We start from the raw sequence: 19969 nt of genomic DNA, 5'->3' as shown, positions 1-19969 counted from the left end.
TTTCTATTGATAGGTCAAATAGATTGCTCAAATATGAAATATGAGCACAGACGTAATATATACTTTGACGGTCTCGCCTGTACTTCGTTAATGCTTAGCAACAGTGACCTCTGCTGACACTGGTAATAATTACACCACCCGCATTTGACTCCCTCTCCGCACCATGAGAACTATTCAATTAATCATCTTTTGTCTGTAGAACTATCTATGGAGCTGTTTCTGTCAGAGCCTTCTGTACAGTTGATTTAGTGCAATGCCAGAAAATTTATTTGATTCATATGACACCGAGAACATCATCAATTTTACTAGATCTGTTTTACACAATCATGTATTCCCAAATCTTCAGATTTATATATATGTGTATATGTATATATTTTTTAAACATCAAAGCCTAATTGAGCCCCAGCAAATGTTGCCAGCTTTCCTCTCTGTGTGGCATTCCAGAACCAGACACTCTCTTCTGGTTGGAACTGACTAACATTTACAGACAGTTTGATCAATTATACATGTGTGTGTGGGGATATGAAAAATTAATCTAAGGAAATCCTGTATTCATATTTCGGCCTCTCCTGTGGCTAATTCGGGTCACCAGAAGATTATGTCGCAGCTGGTGTTTCGCAATCACAAAAATAAACATATTTTTAAATCAGTGTTAATCAAAAGTCGTGTGTTCCTAATGAATTGTCCCAAATGGGAGTCTTGGCCCAGAAGCATCAATTGTGACTTTTTGCGTCAAAACAAAGCAAATCAAACAACCATGTGGCATCCATTAGCATGATGATTATTTCAAGAAGGACATTGATGTTTCTTGATGTCACCGCTTTGTAAATGAAAAGCAGCAGTTGGACCAGGCTGGTCCAACTGTGACCCCTCGAGGTGGAATGGCAACACATGAGGCTTATATTGTGATGTCTCTTTTTTTTTTTTTTTTTTTTTTTCACCTCTGTAAATCTTAACGCTCACAAAAGCATTCATATGTATATACGTGGTGCATAAAAAAAGGGACTGCGGCACATTCTCCTCGAGTCACAAAGTCAACGGGCGTACTTGTGCAAAGAGATTTATTGACACTAAAGGTCATGCAATTGTTTGGACTTGTTACTCTACACCGGGACATTCAGACATTCATTCATTTAAGTTAACTTGACAGAAAATTCATCGGTGTGATTTGCGGTGTTGCTTTTAAATTGATATTCACCATCTTAAAGTGACAGGAGGAAGTTCTTGAAGGATTCTGAAGACCCTATCGTTCTCCCCGGGGCCTGCTTGTATCTGGGATGGTTTTCATTTCCCGTCAACTTTGCTGAATCACACATGCCGCTCATGCAGAATGTTATTGAGCCGTTGTGACATTTTCACAGAAAAAACATTTGTTGCCAACTTCAAAATCGTAAACTATGTCACCGAGTTCAATGACGTGCTGTCTTTAAACCGATGTTATTTTGCATTCATCAGGTTGACTGCGGGTTCCCTCTCGCTGTGTATCCTTTAGATTTTCCATCCCTGCTACGATTACAAACTCCCTTCTGTGGTTCCTTCACACCTGAGTGACCAGAGGTTCTCTGAGGAGACTGTTCACTCCACCAAGATCTCCATTTGATTTGCTGTTCCTTCTGTAAAGTGTGTCCTCAGGCTCTTCATCCATCTCGTCCTCATCATCTTCATCATCGTCCTCCCAGAGAGACGTGGACACGTGTTTATACTCGGTTGTGTCGTCCCGCTCCATCTCGCGGTGGTAGAAATAGCTGAAGTTGGACACGATAACCGGCACGGGTAACGAAATGGTGAGCACGCCGGCAATGGCGCACATGGAGCCCACCAACTTGCCGCCGACCGTCTCCGGGTACATGTCGCCATAGCCCACTGTCGTCATGGACACCACGGCCCACCAGAAGGCCTCGGGGATGCTGGTGAAGGCCGTTTCCGGGCGGTCCACCTCGGCGAAATAGACGGCGCTAGAGAAGAGGATGACGCCGATGAAGAGGAAGAAGATGAGCAGGGCGAGTTCTCGCAGGCTGGCCTTCAGCGTCTGACCCAGGATCTGGAGTCCTTTGGAGTGTCGTGACAACTTGAAGATCCTGAAGACCCTCACTAGCCGGATGACCCGGATGAGGGCTAGTGAAACCGAGGGCTGTGCCCCTTTGTCCCCGGCCAGCTCCGTGCCCAGCGTGACAAAGTAGGGAATGATGGCCAAGAAGTCGATAGTGTTCATGACGTCCTTGAAGAAGTGCATCTTGCTGGGGGAGCAGCTGAAGCGCATAATCAGCTCGAAAGAGAACCAGCAGATGCAGATGGTCTCAACGATGAAGAAGGGGTCCTCGGAGGGCGTGAAGACCGTCGAGGTTGGGAGTGTCTCGTTGTTGAGACTTGGGTGAGAAACGCTGCTGAACCTCTGAAAGACAAAGACTTCTTTCAGAGGTTGGAGTACCGGGAAGTCAATTAGTTATGTGCAAGTAATAGGTAAGTTTGTAATCTTCCTCGTTTACAACATGACCAGTGTCAAACGTGCCAGAATATCCAACCTGTCGCTCTTTTCGACACCCTTTTTATGGGGTACGATAGTGCACTTTGCTAGTTAAACACACGTCCGTTTGTTGGTCACTGTCGCGTATCAACATGGCGGCGTGGTTATCGAACATAAAACAAGGATGGTGGTTCCTTAGCACATTAGGAGAATTTGACATCGACGTTAACATCTAGCGCTCCTCCGCTTTCACTTGGTGCGCGTTCATTTTCCACCCGGACTTTAATTTCCAGGTCTATATTTAGAAAGATGGACTTGAGTTTCACACTGACACTAACTCGCTTTCTGGGAACTTGACAGGACTTGGCAATAATAAGATGGATCGAGTTCTTTTTCTGGTTATGCGCACCGCTCGACTTGTTGTATTTCTGTGGATTTCACACTTTGCTTTGTCAGTCATGACTTTCCGGACTTCCACTTTTTTTTTTTTTAAATCGGCATTCATCTTCGCATATGACACAAGGAAAATGTCAAACATTCTGGGCTGGCCTGGGCTTGGCTAAGTGGGATTTCATCAGACTTGGATGTAGCACTACATTCCGCACCCTAGCACTCATCACGTCACAGTCATCTCCCTGCTTTTTATATGTTCTTCACTCATGACCCAGACTATTTAACTCATCCACATTGCCATGCTAACTAGGATAACCGCTAGAAAATGAATGAAGAAACTTAATATGGTAGCAATCATAAAACATGCAAATATGTCCCCCTGCGCCCCCTAGTGGCTGTTAATTGTGAGGGAAGGGCAAGCTGGTAAGTGGCACGATTGTCGTAGTCCTCCAGCTAACTCCACAATCAAGCCTAAATCCAAATCAAAATCCGAACCTGGAACTCTAACCAAAACCCGAATCCTCGTCCAAATCGGACCCAGAACCCTCATACCTAAAACTCTAATCCTGAACCAAATGAAAATCCGAAACCCAACTCTCAAATCAAACCTCAACTCCAACCGTACCTTTATCTAAATCAAATTCTGAAACCAAACACAATCTGGCACCTAATCCAAAACTAACCCCCGTAGCCTGATTTGCTTCTGTGGCCGTCATGTCATCACAGTGCTGTTTTCAGTGTATACAAGTTTATTAATACACATCATCATATCTGGATGGCTTAGCCGTCCTCTATATTTAGGGGTCTGCATCTCAGAGGGGTAACACGAGAGCGCCTCATCTGTTTTTCTTGCCACTATGCACTTTGTGCTCTACCTCGACTTCTGGAATATCGTCTCCATCTAAATGTGCTCTCCCATCCGGACTCTGCTATCAGGACTCGTTCAGTCTGCTTCCTGGATACTCAAGGGAAGGAAAGACCTTGCCGATTTCCCTCATTGCCCTTTCACACGCCATCTTCTTGGAATTGAGCTTGACTCACTGTTGTCGTTGCCGATCCTAATCACGCAAAAATGTCGCTCCTACACAGTTTTTCCCTGCAAAGAGGCCACCTGTCACCATACCAACTATGCCGTGCGGGTTCACTGAGAAACTGGAATCTATCCCTGTGGACTTTAGGGCTGACTGCAACCACGACTGTTTGCTTGTCCATCACGGGAGAGGACGCTACCAACATGTGGAGTTCCATGAACCTTGCAGTCTATCCCAGCGGAGTTTGGGATCACACCCTGGATTGGTCGCCAGTCAATGGGACAAAGATGGACTCTATCCCAGTTAGCCTTGGGGTATACTACAACTTGGATTCAGCGTCTGTCAATCACAGCTCAGGACACAGCTCCTGGCTCTATAATTTTACCAACAATTCAGAGGCTTTTATGAATGACTATCCTGGTCCACAGTAGACCACAGCCTAGATTGATCACCACCACCAGGACCAGTTCGCAACTTCTTGCCAGCTTTCCACTATGCCATGATGCAAAGTGTAGCTGCTACTTCCTGAAGCAATGAAAGGAGATCCAAAGATGAATATGGATTCAACAACTGTGACAATCTGTAACTGTAAAACACTCAAAGACATTACAGTTACCTAACAGAACATGAACTAAGCTTCATGTCGTTTTTTTAGCTAAGATAAGATAACCTTTATTCGTCCCACACTGGGGAAATTTGCACCTGAGAACAGTTTGGGAGCATTAAAAAAACTTGAATTATGAATTGTGAATGTGTTACCACGTACCTCCCTCTGCTCTCTCTCGTTCCTGAACTCGGGCAGGGTTTCCAGGCAGAAGATGAGGATGGAGACGACGATGACCAGGATGCTGATGATGGCGATGATGCGGGCAGCGCTGGATGACTCGGGGTACTCGAAGAGCATCCAAAGGCGGCGCCGCAGCTTCCCACTGGGCAGAGCTTGCTCCTCCTCCTTAGGGAAGCCCTCATCCTCCTTAAAACGGTCCACGATGTCTTCGCCGAGCTGGTAGAAGATAAGCTCCTCGAGGAACACGTCCAGCGGCACATTGGCGGGCCGCCGCAGTCTACCGCCCGACTGGTAAAAGTACAGAATGGCCTCGAAGCACACCCTGCTGCGGTCGAAGAAGATCTCGTTTCGTACAGGGTCAAAGTAGCGCAACCGTTTACGGGGGTCTCCCAGTAGGGACTTGGGAAACTGGGCAACGGTGCGCAACTGGGTCTCATAACGCATGCCCGACACGTTGATGGCCAAACGTTTGGTCAGCGCCCAGCCGCTCCTGCGCGATGGACGCCGCTTGTCCCGCTTGGTCTTACCACCAGGGGGCAGCACCACCACCTTTGCGCATGCCTTCTCCTGCCGGTTGTGCTCATCTTTGGCCCTCTTATCCTCGTCCTCTGAGGAACGCTTGTCTGGGCTCGCCATTCCTCAACCCTGAATCACAACAAGAGTACTTTGAAACACTCAAAATCCACCTGTTTGATCCTTACAACCAGGGTTGTCAGGCAAATTTTTGTCACGAGTCACATTGTATTTATATGGTGTGCATCAGCGAGCAATTAGGGTGTGAAACCAAATAATTGTATACTGTGCAGTGAACTCCGACATCTTCATAATTCAGTATGTGATGATTTATCTATTAGCCGACTTTTTGCGGGTGTTCTCCAATATTTGCTGGGAAAAAAAATAAATAGAAAATATTACTTTGGTGGTATTTTTGTGCCAAGGAACTATGTGCAAGTGAGTTGAGGAATTTTATTCATTCAAAACTAGTACCAAACTCTTGGTGACAAGTAATCTTGTTGAAGTGAGTTGATGAGTTTCCTAAGACAAAAGTAGTGCTTTGCCAATATCTTGTGGCATCTGCACTCTTTTTAAAATGATACATCATCATTAAATTGCAGAAAATTAGTCTTACCTTGGTGATTCCTGTGAATTCAACTGATGAGTGTCACCCCCATGACCGCTGCCCGCTCAGGGTGCCCTCACATCTCACCCGTCCTTCTTGTGGGGCTCAACCATCCCCTCAAACATTCTGATGAGCTCCACTCTGCTCCTCTTCGCAGTCCGACAGTGAGTTTGGTGGGGGGAGGTCAGAGTTACCTGGTGTTAATCTGCGATCGTTCAGCATGATTGTGGATCACTTGATGGTCTGCCCCCACACTCACTTGCTCACCCTCTCACTTTCTCTCCCTCTACACTCATCAGGAAATGCTGTAAGGCCGAAATTTAATCTTGCAGCTTCTCCAAAGGCCAACACCGCCGCTGGCGCTTTGCCCCTGGAGACCTCCGCCTTCCCCTTAGATCCCCAGAACATGACCTTAAACACACCGCACATGAACTGTGATAGACACACTGCATAGAAATGTGATTCAGAAATCACAATATTTTTTAAATTCAGTTTTTAATGAAGAATGAGAACTCAATCTCAATTATGAATCAATGGGAATTACATAGAATGTAAAATGATGGTGGTAAATGTTTAAATTGTGCTATTTTTTTCATTTATATAGCTTTTAATTTTATGATTTATTTAGATTTTTTTCATATATAATAAACAACAACAGTGAGATGCATTAAAGTAGGCAGCAGCTTGCCAACATGAGTAGAAATTAAAAATAAATTAAATTTCTTCATTTAATTTTTTATTTTTTTTTGCTGATTAAAAATACGTTTGTATGTGTATTTGGGTGATTTATGTATTCTATCAACACGTTATAATGCACATGTTGCCACGCAAACATGACTTGGTTTCGTATCTGTGTTGACGTCATTCGGGAGAAATGCTGGAGTTCGTTTTTGGTCCACGAGAGGGAGACAATTCCCACGGTACAAGGCCTCGTTTGCGTTTACATTTTTACTGTACTAAGGGTTTTTTTTTTTTTGGTTTGTTTTTGTTTTTATACATGGAACATCACAAGTAAAAACTTTTAACAGTGCATTAAATTATCGTCAAATGCCCCCTGGTTGCACTTTAAAGTTTAAATACATTTTTGGTCATTAACTTCTCAAATCGGCACACACTGACAATATTACAAATATCTAGAAAGTGCTCACCACGAGCTTTAATTTGTTTCGATTTAATTTTTGACTTTGTAGCAGAACTTAGACCCGAGGCCTTCTAATGGTCAAGATCACTCGCTCCTGAAAACCAAACAAATTTAACATCTCTCCATTGACGAAACATCCACCATGTTTTGGTCATATTGGATAAAAATCTAAGGGATAGTTGAGATGGTTTGTGTTTTACATTGCAGTGACCTTCAAACTTGATTTAGACCTTGATGCTTTAACACACACAAAGTTGTGGGAACAATCCTACTTGTTGAATATCAAGTGAATTGGTGCTGATGTGTGGGAGTGAGAATGAAAAGTAACATTTCGACATGCTTGTCAGCTCTGCCTTTTTTTCCCTTTTTTTTTTAATGAAGCGTAACACAATCTTTGCAGGTATGGCAGGTTATACCTGTTGCGCCTCTTTCAACAGATTTGTGTTTTTGAGGCCATGTGTTCCACCCAGTGTTGTTAGAACTTGCTAACGCTAACACTAATGTGCTGCTCCTGCATGGAAGCAGAAATGTTGCCGGTGTCAGCTTCCACTTGATGATTTCATTATTTATGGCGGAACAACAGCACATGATCTCGCTCAACAAACAGCCTCACACATTTCAAGCAGAAAGCGCAATATATAGAATTAACCTACAAGAGAAAAATACAAACCCTAGTGTAAGGCCATAACTTAACTTAAAACCCTTACGAAAAACTTATGCTAGCATTAAACCCTATTTATGAACTATTTTAAGTATTTTCTCTTATTTCTACGTTGGGTTTCTTAGATCAAGCAATGATTTGACAAATTTCAATTTTATTTCCATTGTGCATTGTACATTTTTTGCAGCAGGTAAATAATTTATGACCTGAATTTTCAATCTCACAAAATGTCATCCATTTATCCATTCATTTTCTAAACTGCTTATCCTCACGGGTTGCCGGGGTGCCGGAGCTTCTCCCAGTTGTCTTCGGCCAGTAGGCGAGGTAAAACCTGAACCGGTTGCCAGCCAGCAGGGCACACATAGATAAGCAACCATCCGCGCTCAGACTCACACCTAGGGACAATTAGGAGTGCCCAATCAACCTGCAATTCATATTTTTGGAACGTGGGAGGAAACCAGATTACCCAGAGAAAACCCACACAGGCACGGGGAGAACATGCAAACTCCATACAGGAAGGCCGGAGCCGGAATCGAACCCTGCACCTCTTCACTGTGAGGCCAACGTGCTAATGAATTGATACCCGTGCCCCCACAAAATGTCAATAAAATATTTTATGTCTGGAATTTTTTAAATAAAAGCTCCAATGTTTTGGAGGGGGAAGGCTGGAGCTCTTTTTAGAGGGGATTTATGCTGACAGCCAGCACCCTCCCCTCCATCAGCCAATCACCTATTGGCTTTCAGACAGCCTAACAGCCAATCAAAAATGACGCTCGAGTCACGCCTTCTTCGCACTTCTTCAATGAAACTTTTGTCACAAAACAAACGATGTCCTCACCTTATATCTCATTCACACTCCATGCTGAACTCAGAATGATAATGATAAATAAATATTATCAAGCGTTTATTTAATGACCCAGTGCGCCCGAACGCGTGAGACTGGCATACGGAGCTTCAGGCGTTTGTTTCCACACGAGTAAATAATCCGTGAGCACACAGCAGAGTGGAGATGGCAGTTTTCCGATCGGTGAGTCCAAAGGCGAGCAATGTCGTCATCTGTTTACCTTTTCCAGTTAATGTCTCACTTGAAGTGTGCCGATAACGAGCAAATAAAGATAATGACGAATAAGGCCGACTGAAAAAAAAAACCGTTTCAATGTCCCCGCTGGAGCTACCGAGTCGCGCCACGGGACTGTCGGGCAATAAATATGAACGGGACATCGAACGGAATCCCATTTGCAAATGTGGTAATGTTCCCGTTTCTGCGCAAAAACACAAAAGCAAAGACTCGGCGGCCCAGACGAACTAACGGCTACGAATGGTCACGGTTCACTCTTTGAATCGGCGTACTCAATAATCGTTGTACCATGAGACAGAAGAAAGGATGTCCTTTTAAAGCGATCCAACGCTAACGCAGCACTCGGTGCATTCCAGCAACGTGTTCATCCAAGCTAATACGTCCCATACAATACAGTTCAAGTTCACTATCTCATTTTATGATATACTGTTGCGCTACTTGTGCAAGCGTTAATTTTAAACGTCAAAAATCTTAGTCTACGTCAATAAAACAAAATAATCTGCAAATTTTAACTAAACTGTTTTGCAGGGTGCTGTTGCTGTCTGCACTTTCTAGGCAGTTTAACATTTTTACCTTTTTTTTCTTTTTTAAACGCTATCTAGCATGCATTTTCAGTCACTTTTATTTCTAAATGCCACCTTGGCATTGAATGTCATGACGTCATCATGCCCGCGTGAAGCCAAGACAAATCAAGTTGCATCATACACAGCCTGGGTTGGAAAACAAATCTGACAGGTTCCTAACGCCACTCGCATATTAATATTGCTTTTAAATATTGTTTTACATGTACTTGTGATTAATTCATATTCTTGATCAACCCATTTGATTGTTTTATTTTTATGCCTGATGCGGTGTTGGAAACATGAATAAAACTGATTGAAAAAGTGATTCTGACTTAAAATATTCTTATTTTTATCTTGGAAGACTACAACTTTATTATTGACTATTTATATCAATGAAATACATATTTCTTCCTGTTTCCAACTTTTTTCCTCAATAAACCAAACAAACAAAAAATTAAATTCTCATAACTACGGACGATTTGATCAGGGTTTTAAACTACCGATGCCGCTCAACCCTTAGTATGATCAGCCAATACCAATACTAAACATATGGATTATTTGTAAAATTTTAAATTTTAGAGCCATAACTATAGATTAAAAAAATAATTTAATCAGTCATTTTTTTTCCATTTAATTGCTTGATTAAAAAAGGTCATTTATTCCTATCCACTGCGAAGTGTGTCAGGTTTCTATTTATAGCACAGTGACTGAGCTGATTGGTTGAGAGTGCCACACACCCACCAGTTAGCTGCGCAGTCACCAAGCTCGCTCACCTCTACTGACTTTTGTGTGTCGGTCAGGTGGTCCACAGAAAATTGAGTTTGGCGCTCCCAGTGGCCTTGAGGCAACGCCGCCACGCCAGCTCCTTTAAGGTAATGCACTACACAAAGCATCATGGGAACGATTGTTGTGTGCGCAGCCCTCCCCTCATAAGTCTGACTCTCTGCTTTTCCTCGCATTCTCTCCTCTCTTGTTTAATTCTTCCTAATTGAAGTGCATGTCCTTGTAATGTGTAAAAGAGTAGAAGGGCCACACTAGAAAAAAGAAAAAAACAGAACACCACAAGAGTGAAGGGGGGGACTTTATCATGACTTTATCAGTCATGATAAAGTTCCTTTTTGAGGACAAAAATCGGAGTCTTAAAGGGATACCGTTGTATTTTGCTAGAATGTTTAAAGGAAAGAGCTGGTGTATTATGGGTGGGAAAAAAAACGTTTCACATTTTTGTGAACAGGTCGAAATATTTATAGTCCCAAAACGTTCTACTTCAACATTTTTTTTCACTATTGGATTGGATTGGATTGGATACAACTTTATTGTGAAATGTGCTGTATGTGTAACATACAGCACCTTGATGAGGGTTTTTCTCCAAAATATTTTTTCCTTGAAAATATCGAACTGTCATAACTATATGACATGATCTTGAAAATATCAGATTAAAAATATATGCAGCTTATTTTTTACAATATTAAAAAAAATCTTGTAACTTTTTTAACAATTATAACACATTTTCCTCTAACTATGGCTCTTTTCTTTTTCAAATACAGGTACATATTTTAAAAATCGAAAATATTTTATTCCCTGAAAATATGTCGAAAATAGTGACTACATTCCGAATAGAAACAGTTTTTTCTCTCGAAGCATATTTTTTCAAATATACAGTAATAGATTCTTGTACATTTACAACATATTTTCTGAATTGATCAATAATTGTTCTCAATTGTACAACCGTTTTTTTTTCCTCTCAAATAAGTTGTGATTATAATATTATACTTTGTTCAAATTGAAAGTGTACAACACTCTAATATACAACTCATAACTGCAAAATATCCAATTAAAAATACAAAGGAAATTATTGGAAAATGTCTCTCATTTTAATTAGTGGAAAAAGCAAACTTTTATGGAAAAAGGATATTTTACTTTTTGTTTTTTGTTTTGTCCTTGAATGTGGTTGTGTCATTGTATTTCTTTGGAGCGTGTCCCTTCTGCTCCTCTTGTTCATGTGACGTAATTGTCATATCGTCAAGAAAATGAAGCGAGCATGCCCGTGTCGCAATCAATCACTGTCGTTATGGTTCGGGCGACGGCGCGCCACCGCCGCAGGCCTCCGACCTGAGCGTGGAGCGCAACCCAAAACCCGCGGCCAAGCCCGACCCGTCCGAGCTGGTGTTCGGGAAGCAGTTCTCGGACCACATGCTGACCATGTCGTGGTCGGCCGACGGCGGATGGGACGCGCCTTGCATCAAACCCTTCCAGAATCTTTCGCTGCACCCGGCCAGCTCCGCTCTGCACTACTCCATTGAGGTCAGTAAGGCCAGCGGCGGCAATTTGCGATAATCTCAATTGCGATCAAGACATCACACAAAAATTATATGAATAAATATGATCAAAATATAGCTACAGCAAATAGTTTTTTATGCAATAAAAAATATTACCGTACCTAAAAAAAAAATTACCTCAAAACATATTACGATTTATGTTTAATGCAAAAAAAGTCAAACTTACCTCAGCATAATTTTAAAAAAAAATTCAAAATGAAATTGACCTCATATGTAAGAATGCTTTGCATTTATATTCTTTGACCTTAGTTTTGTATTTTTATTTTTTAATTTTTCTGGGTCAAAATTTTTTTATCGACCTGAAATTAAGTCACTTCAAAAAATTAAAGGAAACAACATTTAATGAATGTCGTTGTTTAAAATAAATGATCATGATGTATTGTATTCATCAGAAAAGACATGCCAATTGAACCATTTTTCATTCTGCACAGAAAATTGATTTGACCTAAATTACCATTGGACCTCCCTCATCGACATGAATTAATAAACTCTTGGAAGCTTGTTTTGTCTTTTCTCGGAAAATGACCTACGGTGTTGTTGTTGCTGCTGCTGCCGACGCCGCATGTCAGCTGTTTGAAGGGATGAAAGCGTTCCGTGGCGTGGACAACCATGTGCGCCTCTTCCGGCCCATGCTCAACATGGAGCGCATGCACCGCAGCGCCGTGCGCAGCTCTCTGCCCGTGAGTTCCCCGAGCGCTTGCCAACACACGGCCGCGTCTCGGATAGTCGTCCTCGTTTTTGACGGTCTTATTTTCCAGACATTCGATAAAGGCGAACTGCTGGAGTGCATCAAGAAGCTGGTGGCACTGGACCAGGAGTGGGTTCCATACTCCCAGGAAGCCAGCCTCTACATCCGGCCCACCTTCATCGGCACCGAGGCGAGTCGAATCTCATCTCGCGTCCAGTATCGGATGTGTTATGAGCCATCATATTCACTGTCCATCTATTTATCTGTTCGTCTGTCTCTCTGACCACGTCTCCATGTTTCCAGCCGTCACTTGGCGTGACTCGAGCCAGCCAAGCGTTACTGTTTGTGATCGTGGGCCCGGTCGGGCCATACTTCGCCACGGGCTCCTTCAACCCCGTCTCACTGCTGGCCGACCCGTCGTTTGTGCGCGCCTGGAAGGGTGGGGTCGGTTCCTACAAGATGGGGGGGTGAGTCACAGGCGCCGGAAAAGACGCAACTGGCTTGAAATGACGTTGTGGTGGACCCCGCTTCCATCACGGGGGTTCCAGGCCCATTCAAAATAGATTCAAATGTAAAAAAAAATTAAAAATCATGTCTCACACGCACACATGCATGCACTTTAAACAGGTTTAATGTTATGAGAAAACTGTTTTTAAAGAACTCCTCAGCATCTGTTGTCACACTCTTTGTCAAAAAATGGGAGTCTCTCATATAAAATACAATTTGCATCGAAACTAAAGTAATTCTAAACCTTTAAACAACTTCAACGCACAAGTAGTAGCAAGAAATACAAACAGAGCAGACGACAAAAGAGGGTGAAATGTTGTGCACTTAAACATCAAAAACGTTTCCCCCAAGCGTCGCATTCTGAACGTCCGCTGGCCTAATGCTAACATGCAATGTAAAACGCCATTGACAGGCTAAGAGAAATTAGCGTAGCTTCTACGGGTAATTGTACTGCTTTAAAAGACACAGAGCAGCAACACATCCTAACAGAAGGCGGGTGTTACAACACTGAAAACCAGCAAAATGTGAAACCCATTAAAAAAAAAGCCACTTAAATATCTGCCATTTAGCGATTGTGCTAACGACATAGCAAGTGAACACTGTATCGTTTAGTGAGACGTTTGACAGTCATTTTCGTTGGGCAAAATTTTATTTGACTGAAAATAGAGTGTCGAAAGTTGTCACAAAGTTTTTTGTTTACGTTCCAACGATGCGTCTCTTCCAGGAACTATGGCCCAACCATCTCGGTTCAGAATGAGGCGGTTCAGCGCGGCTGCCAGCAAGTTCTGTGGCTGTATGGACCTGACGAGCAGATCACAGAGGTCGGGACCATGAACCTTTTCATCTACTGGACCAATGACAACGGAGGTATGAACAAGCCAGACAGCGATTAAACCGAGGGCTAATTCTAAAACCAATAATTGCAAATAATTGACACTCTGCCTTCAAGGATTTTGTCACTGAGAGTGGCAAAATGAAAATGAAGCTGCTAACGCGTCAACACCATGCAGCTAGTCTGTACGCAATCATGAATCCATGTTACTTAAACGACCGGATGCTGTCGTTCAATTGGTCAACACACACACACACACCCCACCTTCACGCGAGGCTCTTCAAGTACCCGCGAGCATGCGTCACTGAATCAGAAATGTCTGCGCGTTGGGATTCAAGAGTCGCCGATGATGACTGGTTGTCAATGCAGTCACTGCGTTGATTCCCTGCTTCCAAATCGCGGCATCAACATATTGAGTGGACTTGATATTTTATATTGTAGAGAAAGAGTTGATGACGCCACCCCTGGATGGCATCATCCTTCCTGGAGTCACCAGACAGTCTCTGCTGGACCTGGCCAGAACCTGGGTTAGTTTTTCCTCAAGTGGCCTCATTAAAATGTTTTGCATTGGATTCACGTACATCATTTAAAAAAAAATAAAATAAAATAAAAAGAGCTTGATTGATTTGTTGTCAATAGAATTTTAGTTAAAAAATGGTTTTACCTTCATTTTGATTTCTGCTCATTTTCATCAAAAATTGGTTTATTATTATTATTATTTATTAAATCACGTAATTATAAGTAATACAAAAAGTACAAAATTAATTTTTTTTTTTAAGAAATCAACTTAAGTTACAGGGGGGTTGTTACCAGTTTCATATTTATCGTCAATAGTTGTATTTAAATTAATCAATGTTTTCACCTCATCTACATACAGTTAAAATGTATTTTTATTAATTAGTCTAATTGAATTACAGTAATTGGTTGAATTACTGTTAAAAAAATTAATTGGCAAACAGTTGACATGCACTCGGAACGTTGTTTTCATGAATGCATACATTCATGATAAATAAAAAAAGTGTATGAAAATAATTTTCATTCATTCGCTTAGAGGACTACATACGTAAATGTAATACACAAAATGTAAGTCAATTCAAATATTTTCTTCATAAGTTGACTATACAGTAGTCTATTAATCAATTATCGTGAAATGATGACTAATGAGCAAATGGGAGTGTCAACTGTTGGTGCTGTTGGTGTGTAGGACGAGTTCAAAGTGACGGAGCGCACGATGGGCATGCAGGAGCTGCTGACCGCGCTGGACGCCGGCCAGGTTCTGGAGGTGTTTGGCGCCGGTACCGCCTGTGTGGTGTGTCCCGTGGGCAGCCTCCTCTACAACGGCAAGGTGCGTTTGGTTGATTTCTTTATTTTATTTATTTAGGGGTGGGTGGGCGCCCTCTTGTGGCCAAACCAAACACTGACCCCCCTCCTCCCTTCTCAGACGTACCACATCCCGACCATGCAGAACGGACCGGAACTGGCCAAGAGGTTCTACAAAGAGCTCACCGATATTCAGGTAAGTGCCGGAAAACTGCTTGCAAAAATAATATGGCTGCAAAATTCACCTAAAAGTATTGTTAGATTATTGCATGATAAATATGTATGGTTTCATGTTTTAACATCTTTTTAAGTAAAACGTTCAATGTTTAAATGCGTTAGGTTTTACTTCCGGTTCAGGACATTTTTGTGTTGTGTAAAAAAAAAAAATAATAATAATAAAGCCAAACATTTAAAAAGATTTTGATTTAAAAAGAAGACACATGCAGAAGTCAAACGTATCTCCTTTTATTGAACATGAAAACATGCGTTAGCATGTTAAAACGTGATAGCACATTCAAAATTTAAAACTTTTGACATTTTTTTTAGGTGAACTTGTTAAAACGTGATATTGATTTTTTTCCCCCGGTGTGGCAGAAATATGCTTTGTTAAAAAAAAAGAATTGGAAATATAAGACTTCATTTTAAGGTTATATTGCCCAACCGCCAAGTTGTTTAAATAACAAATGAGACATCCATCCATCCATTTTCCGAACCGCTTGATCCTCACTAGGGTCGCGGGGGGTGCTGGAGCCTATCCCAGCCGTCTCCGGGCAGTAGGAGGGGGACACCCTGAATCAGTTGCCAGCCAATCGCAGGGCACACAGAGACCAACAACCATCCACGCCCACACTCACACCTAGGGACAATTTAGAGCGTCCAATCAGCCTGACATGCATGTTTTTGGAATGTGGGAGGAAACCGGAGCACCCGGAGAAAACCCACGCAGAACATGCAAACTCCACACAGGGAGGCCGGAGCTGGAATCGAACCCGGTACCTCTGCACTGTGAAGCAGACGTGCTAACCACTGGACTACGGGGCCGCCCCAAATGAGACATGAAATCCTTTTTCAATTATTTGTTTTCTTGTCTTTTCACAGTACGGACGTAAGGCCAGCGAATGGGCGCCTCTGGTGGATTAAATCTCTTTTTTTTGCACAAGTCAGTAGAATCAACAGTTAGACGCCGTAATTTCACTTTGGACCACCAGTATCCCCTCCATCCTCTTCTCTCTCTCTTTCCTGACATATCTCAAACCACTAACGCACTCCTGCCACTTGGCTGAGACGAGACTGGAGCAATAAGAACTGTATGCAACATGGCTCCACTTTATAGATTGTAATATATATATATGTGATATATAGCACAATGTTCCTCCTCGTGCGGACGCTAGTTGTACTTTGGTAATGAGCTGCATTGAGGTGTGGTGCTTTTAAACTGTTACTGTCTGCGAATGGGGCCACTTAGCGAGGACGAGCGACCGCACACTAAAGGGCACAAAATGGAGAGTAGCGTGAGCTAATGTTGGCCCTCTGCACTAGTTTGTGTTGGGTTAGGTTTGTTTGTTTTTTTTCTTTTTAGATGTTATTAAATGATACAAGAAATTAGGTGATCTTCTGCAAATTGAATTCTCTGTGATGTCGTCAAGTGCCTGCTGACCCCCGTTTGGTCGGTCAGCGCGTCTTCCGCGGAATAGTTTCCAGTAAATCCTCTCCTTTCTATGTCCCGTATATGTTTAGTCAACATTTTTACATTAAAGCCCATTTGAGTCCAGTCTGGTCTGCTCTGATTTGGAAAGTGGACAGATGCCAGGTCATTTGTAGATGAGCATTTGAAGAAATGTGGTTTAATTTAAATTTATTTAATGTTTTGTAATGCAAGTTACTTACAACAAACCAAGTTGAAAGTGTTTAATGTAAAATTCTGTACTTTAAAACTGTATTATTCCCAGAATTATAAGTATGTTAAATGAGTTTTTTTCAAAAATTACCTATTTTCCCTTATTCATTTACCATACAATTACTGTATCCAGTTTTATATTTGTGCCTTTTTTGACAACCAATCCAAACAAATGTTGCACGTTCAATTTTCTAAATTAACTTACAGCAAATGATTTAACAATGGTCCGTTTGAGTAAAAATATTTAATCTATATTTCAAATTAGTTTCTTCATTTCATTTTTGGGTGTAAATTTTGATGCGGTTTATATGACCGATTGAAAGTAAATTGTAATGAAATGACAGAAAGCCAACCAAACACCACCACTACGACGACTAAATTATTTAATGACAAAAAATATTTGCCCAAAAAACAGCAACATTAAAGCTGCAAATATTACCGAACTCTTTATCTCAATGCTCAATTGGCAGGGCACAAAGAGCTTAGCACACACTTTTTATTTTTTTACAGTTTTATTTGTGAAATCTGGAGAATTTAGAATCTGAGCTTCTGGAAGAACCACTTGTTCTTACCAGTCTTGTACCTGCAAAACAAAAGTGGACCCAATTCAGATGACACTAATGTGAACTTGACAGCTCAGAAATTCCCAGAAGGGAAGCTCACCTCTCTTCAAATTTAACCTTGGCCTCACGTCTGGCTTTTGATTTGAGAGCGGGATCCCTGAATACATCCTTGTTGACCACCGTTTTGTCCAGGGGGATGTCCACGGAGTATCTACGCAAGAAAAAAAATCAATGTAACCCTCCAAACATAGCTCTAAACCAATGCAAAGCGTTTTCCAAACAGATCAACCAGAGGCACAGACCTGGTGGGCATGAGGTGGTTGTAGTTGTAGACCTTGACGAAGGCCTTGATCTTGGACCTCTTGGCGATCTTCTTTTTCCCCATGGGGGCGGTCACCTTGCGGGGGTAGCGGTCGATGCCGGCCACCAGGGCGTGGCTATAAGGCCGGTCGGCCGTGCCGTCGTCAATATTCTGATTTAGCACAAGATGAAAAGCAGCGCAGACACGCCTCATGTAAGATCATTTTTTAAATGGAATGACAGTGGTGCCATGCGATATGAGTCGAATTAGGTCCCCTCATATCCTCAAATCATCTTTCCACATTAAAATTAAGGGAAATGCCATTCATCTGTTCCAAACCAACAACAGCACAGAAAATAACAATGGCGCTCTAATAAAACCAGCACTCTTTATTGCACTTTATAGAAACAACGTGAACAATTAAACCGCTTTTGGAACTTTTTTTTTCTTCCCCTTCGATTCAATCAAAATGATGCTGTTCTGTTGTGAGCACCTTGCCCACCTGGGGACAGTATAAATACAGACAAACACACAAAGAAGAGTTTCACACCTGATTCAACAAGCTGCAGTACCAGCAGTCATTTTTTACACAGGAAAATTAGCCTGCGTAAGTGTTGCTTCACTGTTTGAACAAATCTCCGTTGCCCTAATTTCATAGCGTAAAAAAAAATACACATTACCTCCTAGAAAACAATCTCCCATATATCTCAGCATGACACTGAACTTTTTATTTTTAATGTGGCTCGATAAGCATCTTTCTGTTCCTTCCATCAAGTGTGTCTTCAAAGGGGCAAGTAGTTCGCCTTCAGTTCAGTTGTATTGAACAGCGGCTGCTGAAATGACTTGACCTTATGGAACTTTTCGCGTCTTTCTTTTACCTTAACGATGACGGCTTTGCGCCCGGCGTAGCGTCCAGCGAGGACCATCACCACCTTTCCGGGTTTCATGAACTTGCCCATTTCTGCACAGACAACAAGAAACCATCGGCTACGATTCAGCACAACATAACAACACGCAAGTAATGAAATAAGTAATAAAGTAACGCGAAGGAACGGAACACAGCATCAAACGACATCGTTTCTGGCTGCCTTAGCTTTAGCTTTCGTGTGGCTAGCGAGTACAAATAGGACCCCCATGCCGCGTTGACGACACATTATGTGCGATGCAAATAACGGGGAAACGTTTTCTAGGTGATCCAAGTCAAACCGTATATATTTGGTGGTAAGAAAACAGTGGCAATTGGCACAAGTGTGGAAAAACACAAAAAGGCTGCCATGTTGGAATCAACGCTCCAGAATCTAAGCGTACCCATAACCGCTCATTTAAACGACTTTTCACTTAAATAGACGTTTATTTGCAGACATAACAATGGCGCTAGGCGTGGTAGTGTTTCCCCTTAATGTCCGATACAGTAAAATATTTGAATGCACCGAACTGGGCGCGATGTTTGAAGATTATCACGACGAAAATTCACTCACTGAAACTGTTTCTATGGCCTCCGCTGGTAGGAAAGGAAGTGAAAGAGGTTTTAGCGAACTTTGACCCGCACGTGCAAACGTCACTTCCTGAAATAGATTAGTTGGTTTATACGTGGCCATTTGTTGACTCCTTTTTTTGATTACTTTATTTTATATGTAGTTTATTATGTTTTATATACTGCGTCGTTCTATTTATATATGGTACTTGATTACGTTTTTTACCAACCCGAAGGCGTTAGTTGCCTTTATTTACGTTGACCGTACTTCGGGGGTTGGGTAAGATGGCGACTTGTCCGGCTACTTTCTCTCCAGCTCTTGAAATTTTGCGGTGTACCAGACCGCTAAAACGATTGAAATTGACTCAAGCGATTGTATTTGAAAGGTGAAACAATATACTTGTCGTTTGTCTCTTGTTTGTGGGGACGCTATTTCAAGGAAGACTATGCTATGGTGTTTTCACGTCGCGTCTGCGAAGTTGCTATTGTATTTGTTCACTTCGATCACCGGCAGCGGTTGTATTTTTAAAAAAAAAAAACGTTATTTCAATTATTTTTGATCGAGATAGAGAATTATTTTGTCTCTTGATCTAATAATAAAAAATGTAGATCAATAATTGCTGTACTTAAATGTTGAAAGAGTAACTCACGGAAATCCTTGTTTTTATTTATTTTCTTTATCAATTCTATTATAGTTTTTATTATGCCGTTACGTATGGATGTACAAAATTTAATTGGATGGCCTGATGTGGTATATATATTTTGTCAATTAAAAAACATTTATCGTACTTTTTAAAAGTTCAAGTCAGT

At 41.8% G+C, this 19969-nt stretch overlaps 3 protein-coding genes across 3 annotated transcripts; 1 reads left to right on the top strand and 2 right to left on the bottom strand.

Annotated features, from left to right (window-relative positions):
• Positions 1-1066: 1066 nt before the first annotated feature.
• On the bottom strand, positions 1067-6005 carry kcna7 (potassium voltage-gated channel, shaker-related subfamily, member 7). The gene is made up of 3 exons (XM_086132665.1): positions 5805-6005; positions 4655-5320; positions 1067-2392 (listed from the first exon to the last, which is right to left on the bottom strand). Exons 2-3 carry the CDS (start codon positions 5309-5311, stop codon positions 1538-1540), a joined length of 1512 nt encoding a protein of 503 aa, XP_085988791.1. The 5' UTR covers positions 5312-5320; positions 5805-6005; the 3' UTR covers positions 1067-1537.
• Positions 6006-8420: 2415 nt separating this feature from the next.
• bcat2 (branched chain amino-acid transaminase 2, mitochondrial) lies at positions 8421-16695 on the top strand. Its single transcript, XM_086132337.1, has 11 exons — positions 8421-8624; positions 10039-10110; positions 11342-11542; positions 12147-12257; positions 12336-12455; positions 12569-12732; positions 13497-13639; positions 14046-14131; positions 14809-14949; positions 15046-15120; positions 16023-16695. Exons 1-11 carry the CDS (start codon positions 8607-8609, stop codon positions 16062-16064), a joined length of 1173 nt encoding a protein of 390 aa, XP_085988463.1. The 5' UTR covers positions 8421-8606; the 3' UTR covers positions 16065-16695.
• A 619-nt stretch (positions 16696-17314) lies between these two features.
• Positions 17315-19236, bottom strand: rpl27 (ribosomal protein L27). The gene is made up of 5 exons (XM_086132338.1): positions 19164-19236; positions 18564-18646; positions 17687-17856; positions 17485-17595; positions 17315-17404 (listed from the first exon to the last, which is right to left on the bottom strand). The coding sequence occupies exons 2-5, from the start codon at positions 18642-18644 to the stop codon at positions 17356-17358; spliced, it is 411 nt and encodes a 136-aa protein (XP_085988464.1). The 5' UTR covers positions 18645-18646; positions 19164-19236; the 3' UTR covers positions 17315-17355.
• Positions 19237-19969: the final 733 nt, after the last annotated feature.

The sequence above is a fragment of the Hippocampus guttulatus genome, chromosome 16, assembly GCF_054856545.1.
Source record: "Hippocampus guttulatus isolate MCC_2025c chromosome 16, RoL_Hgut_1.0, whole genome shotgun sequence".
Classification (NCBI taxonomy): domain Eukaryota; kingdom Metazoa; phylum Chordata; class Actinopteri; order Syngnathiformes; family Syngnathidae; genus Hippocampus; species Hippocampus guttulatus.
The sequence above is the reverse complement of the archived record's forward strand: the minus strand, read 5'-3'. Positions and strand labels throughout refer to the sequence as shown.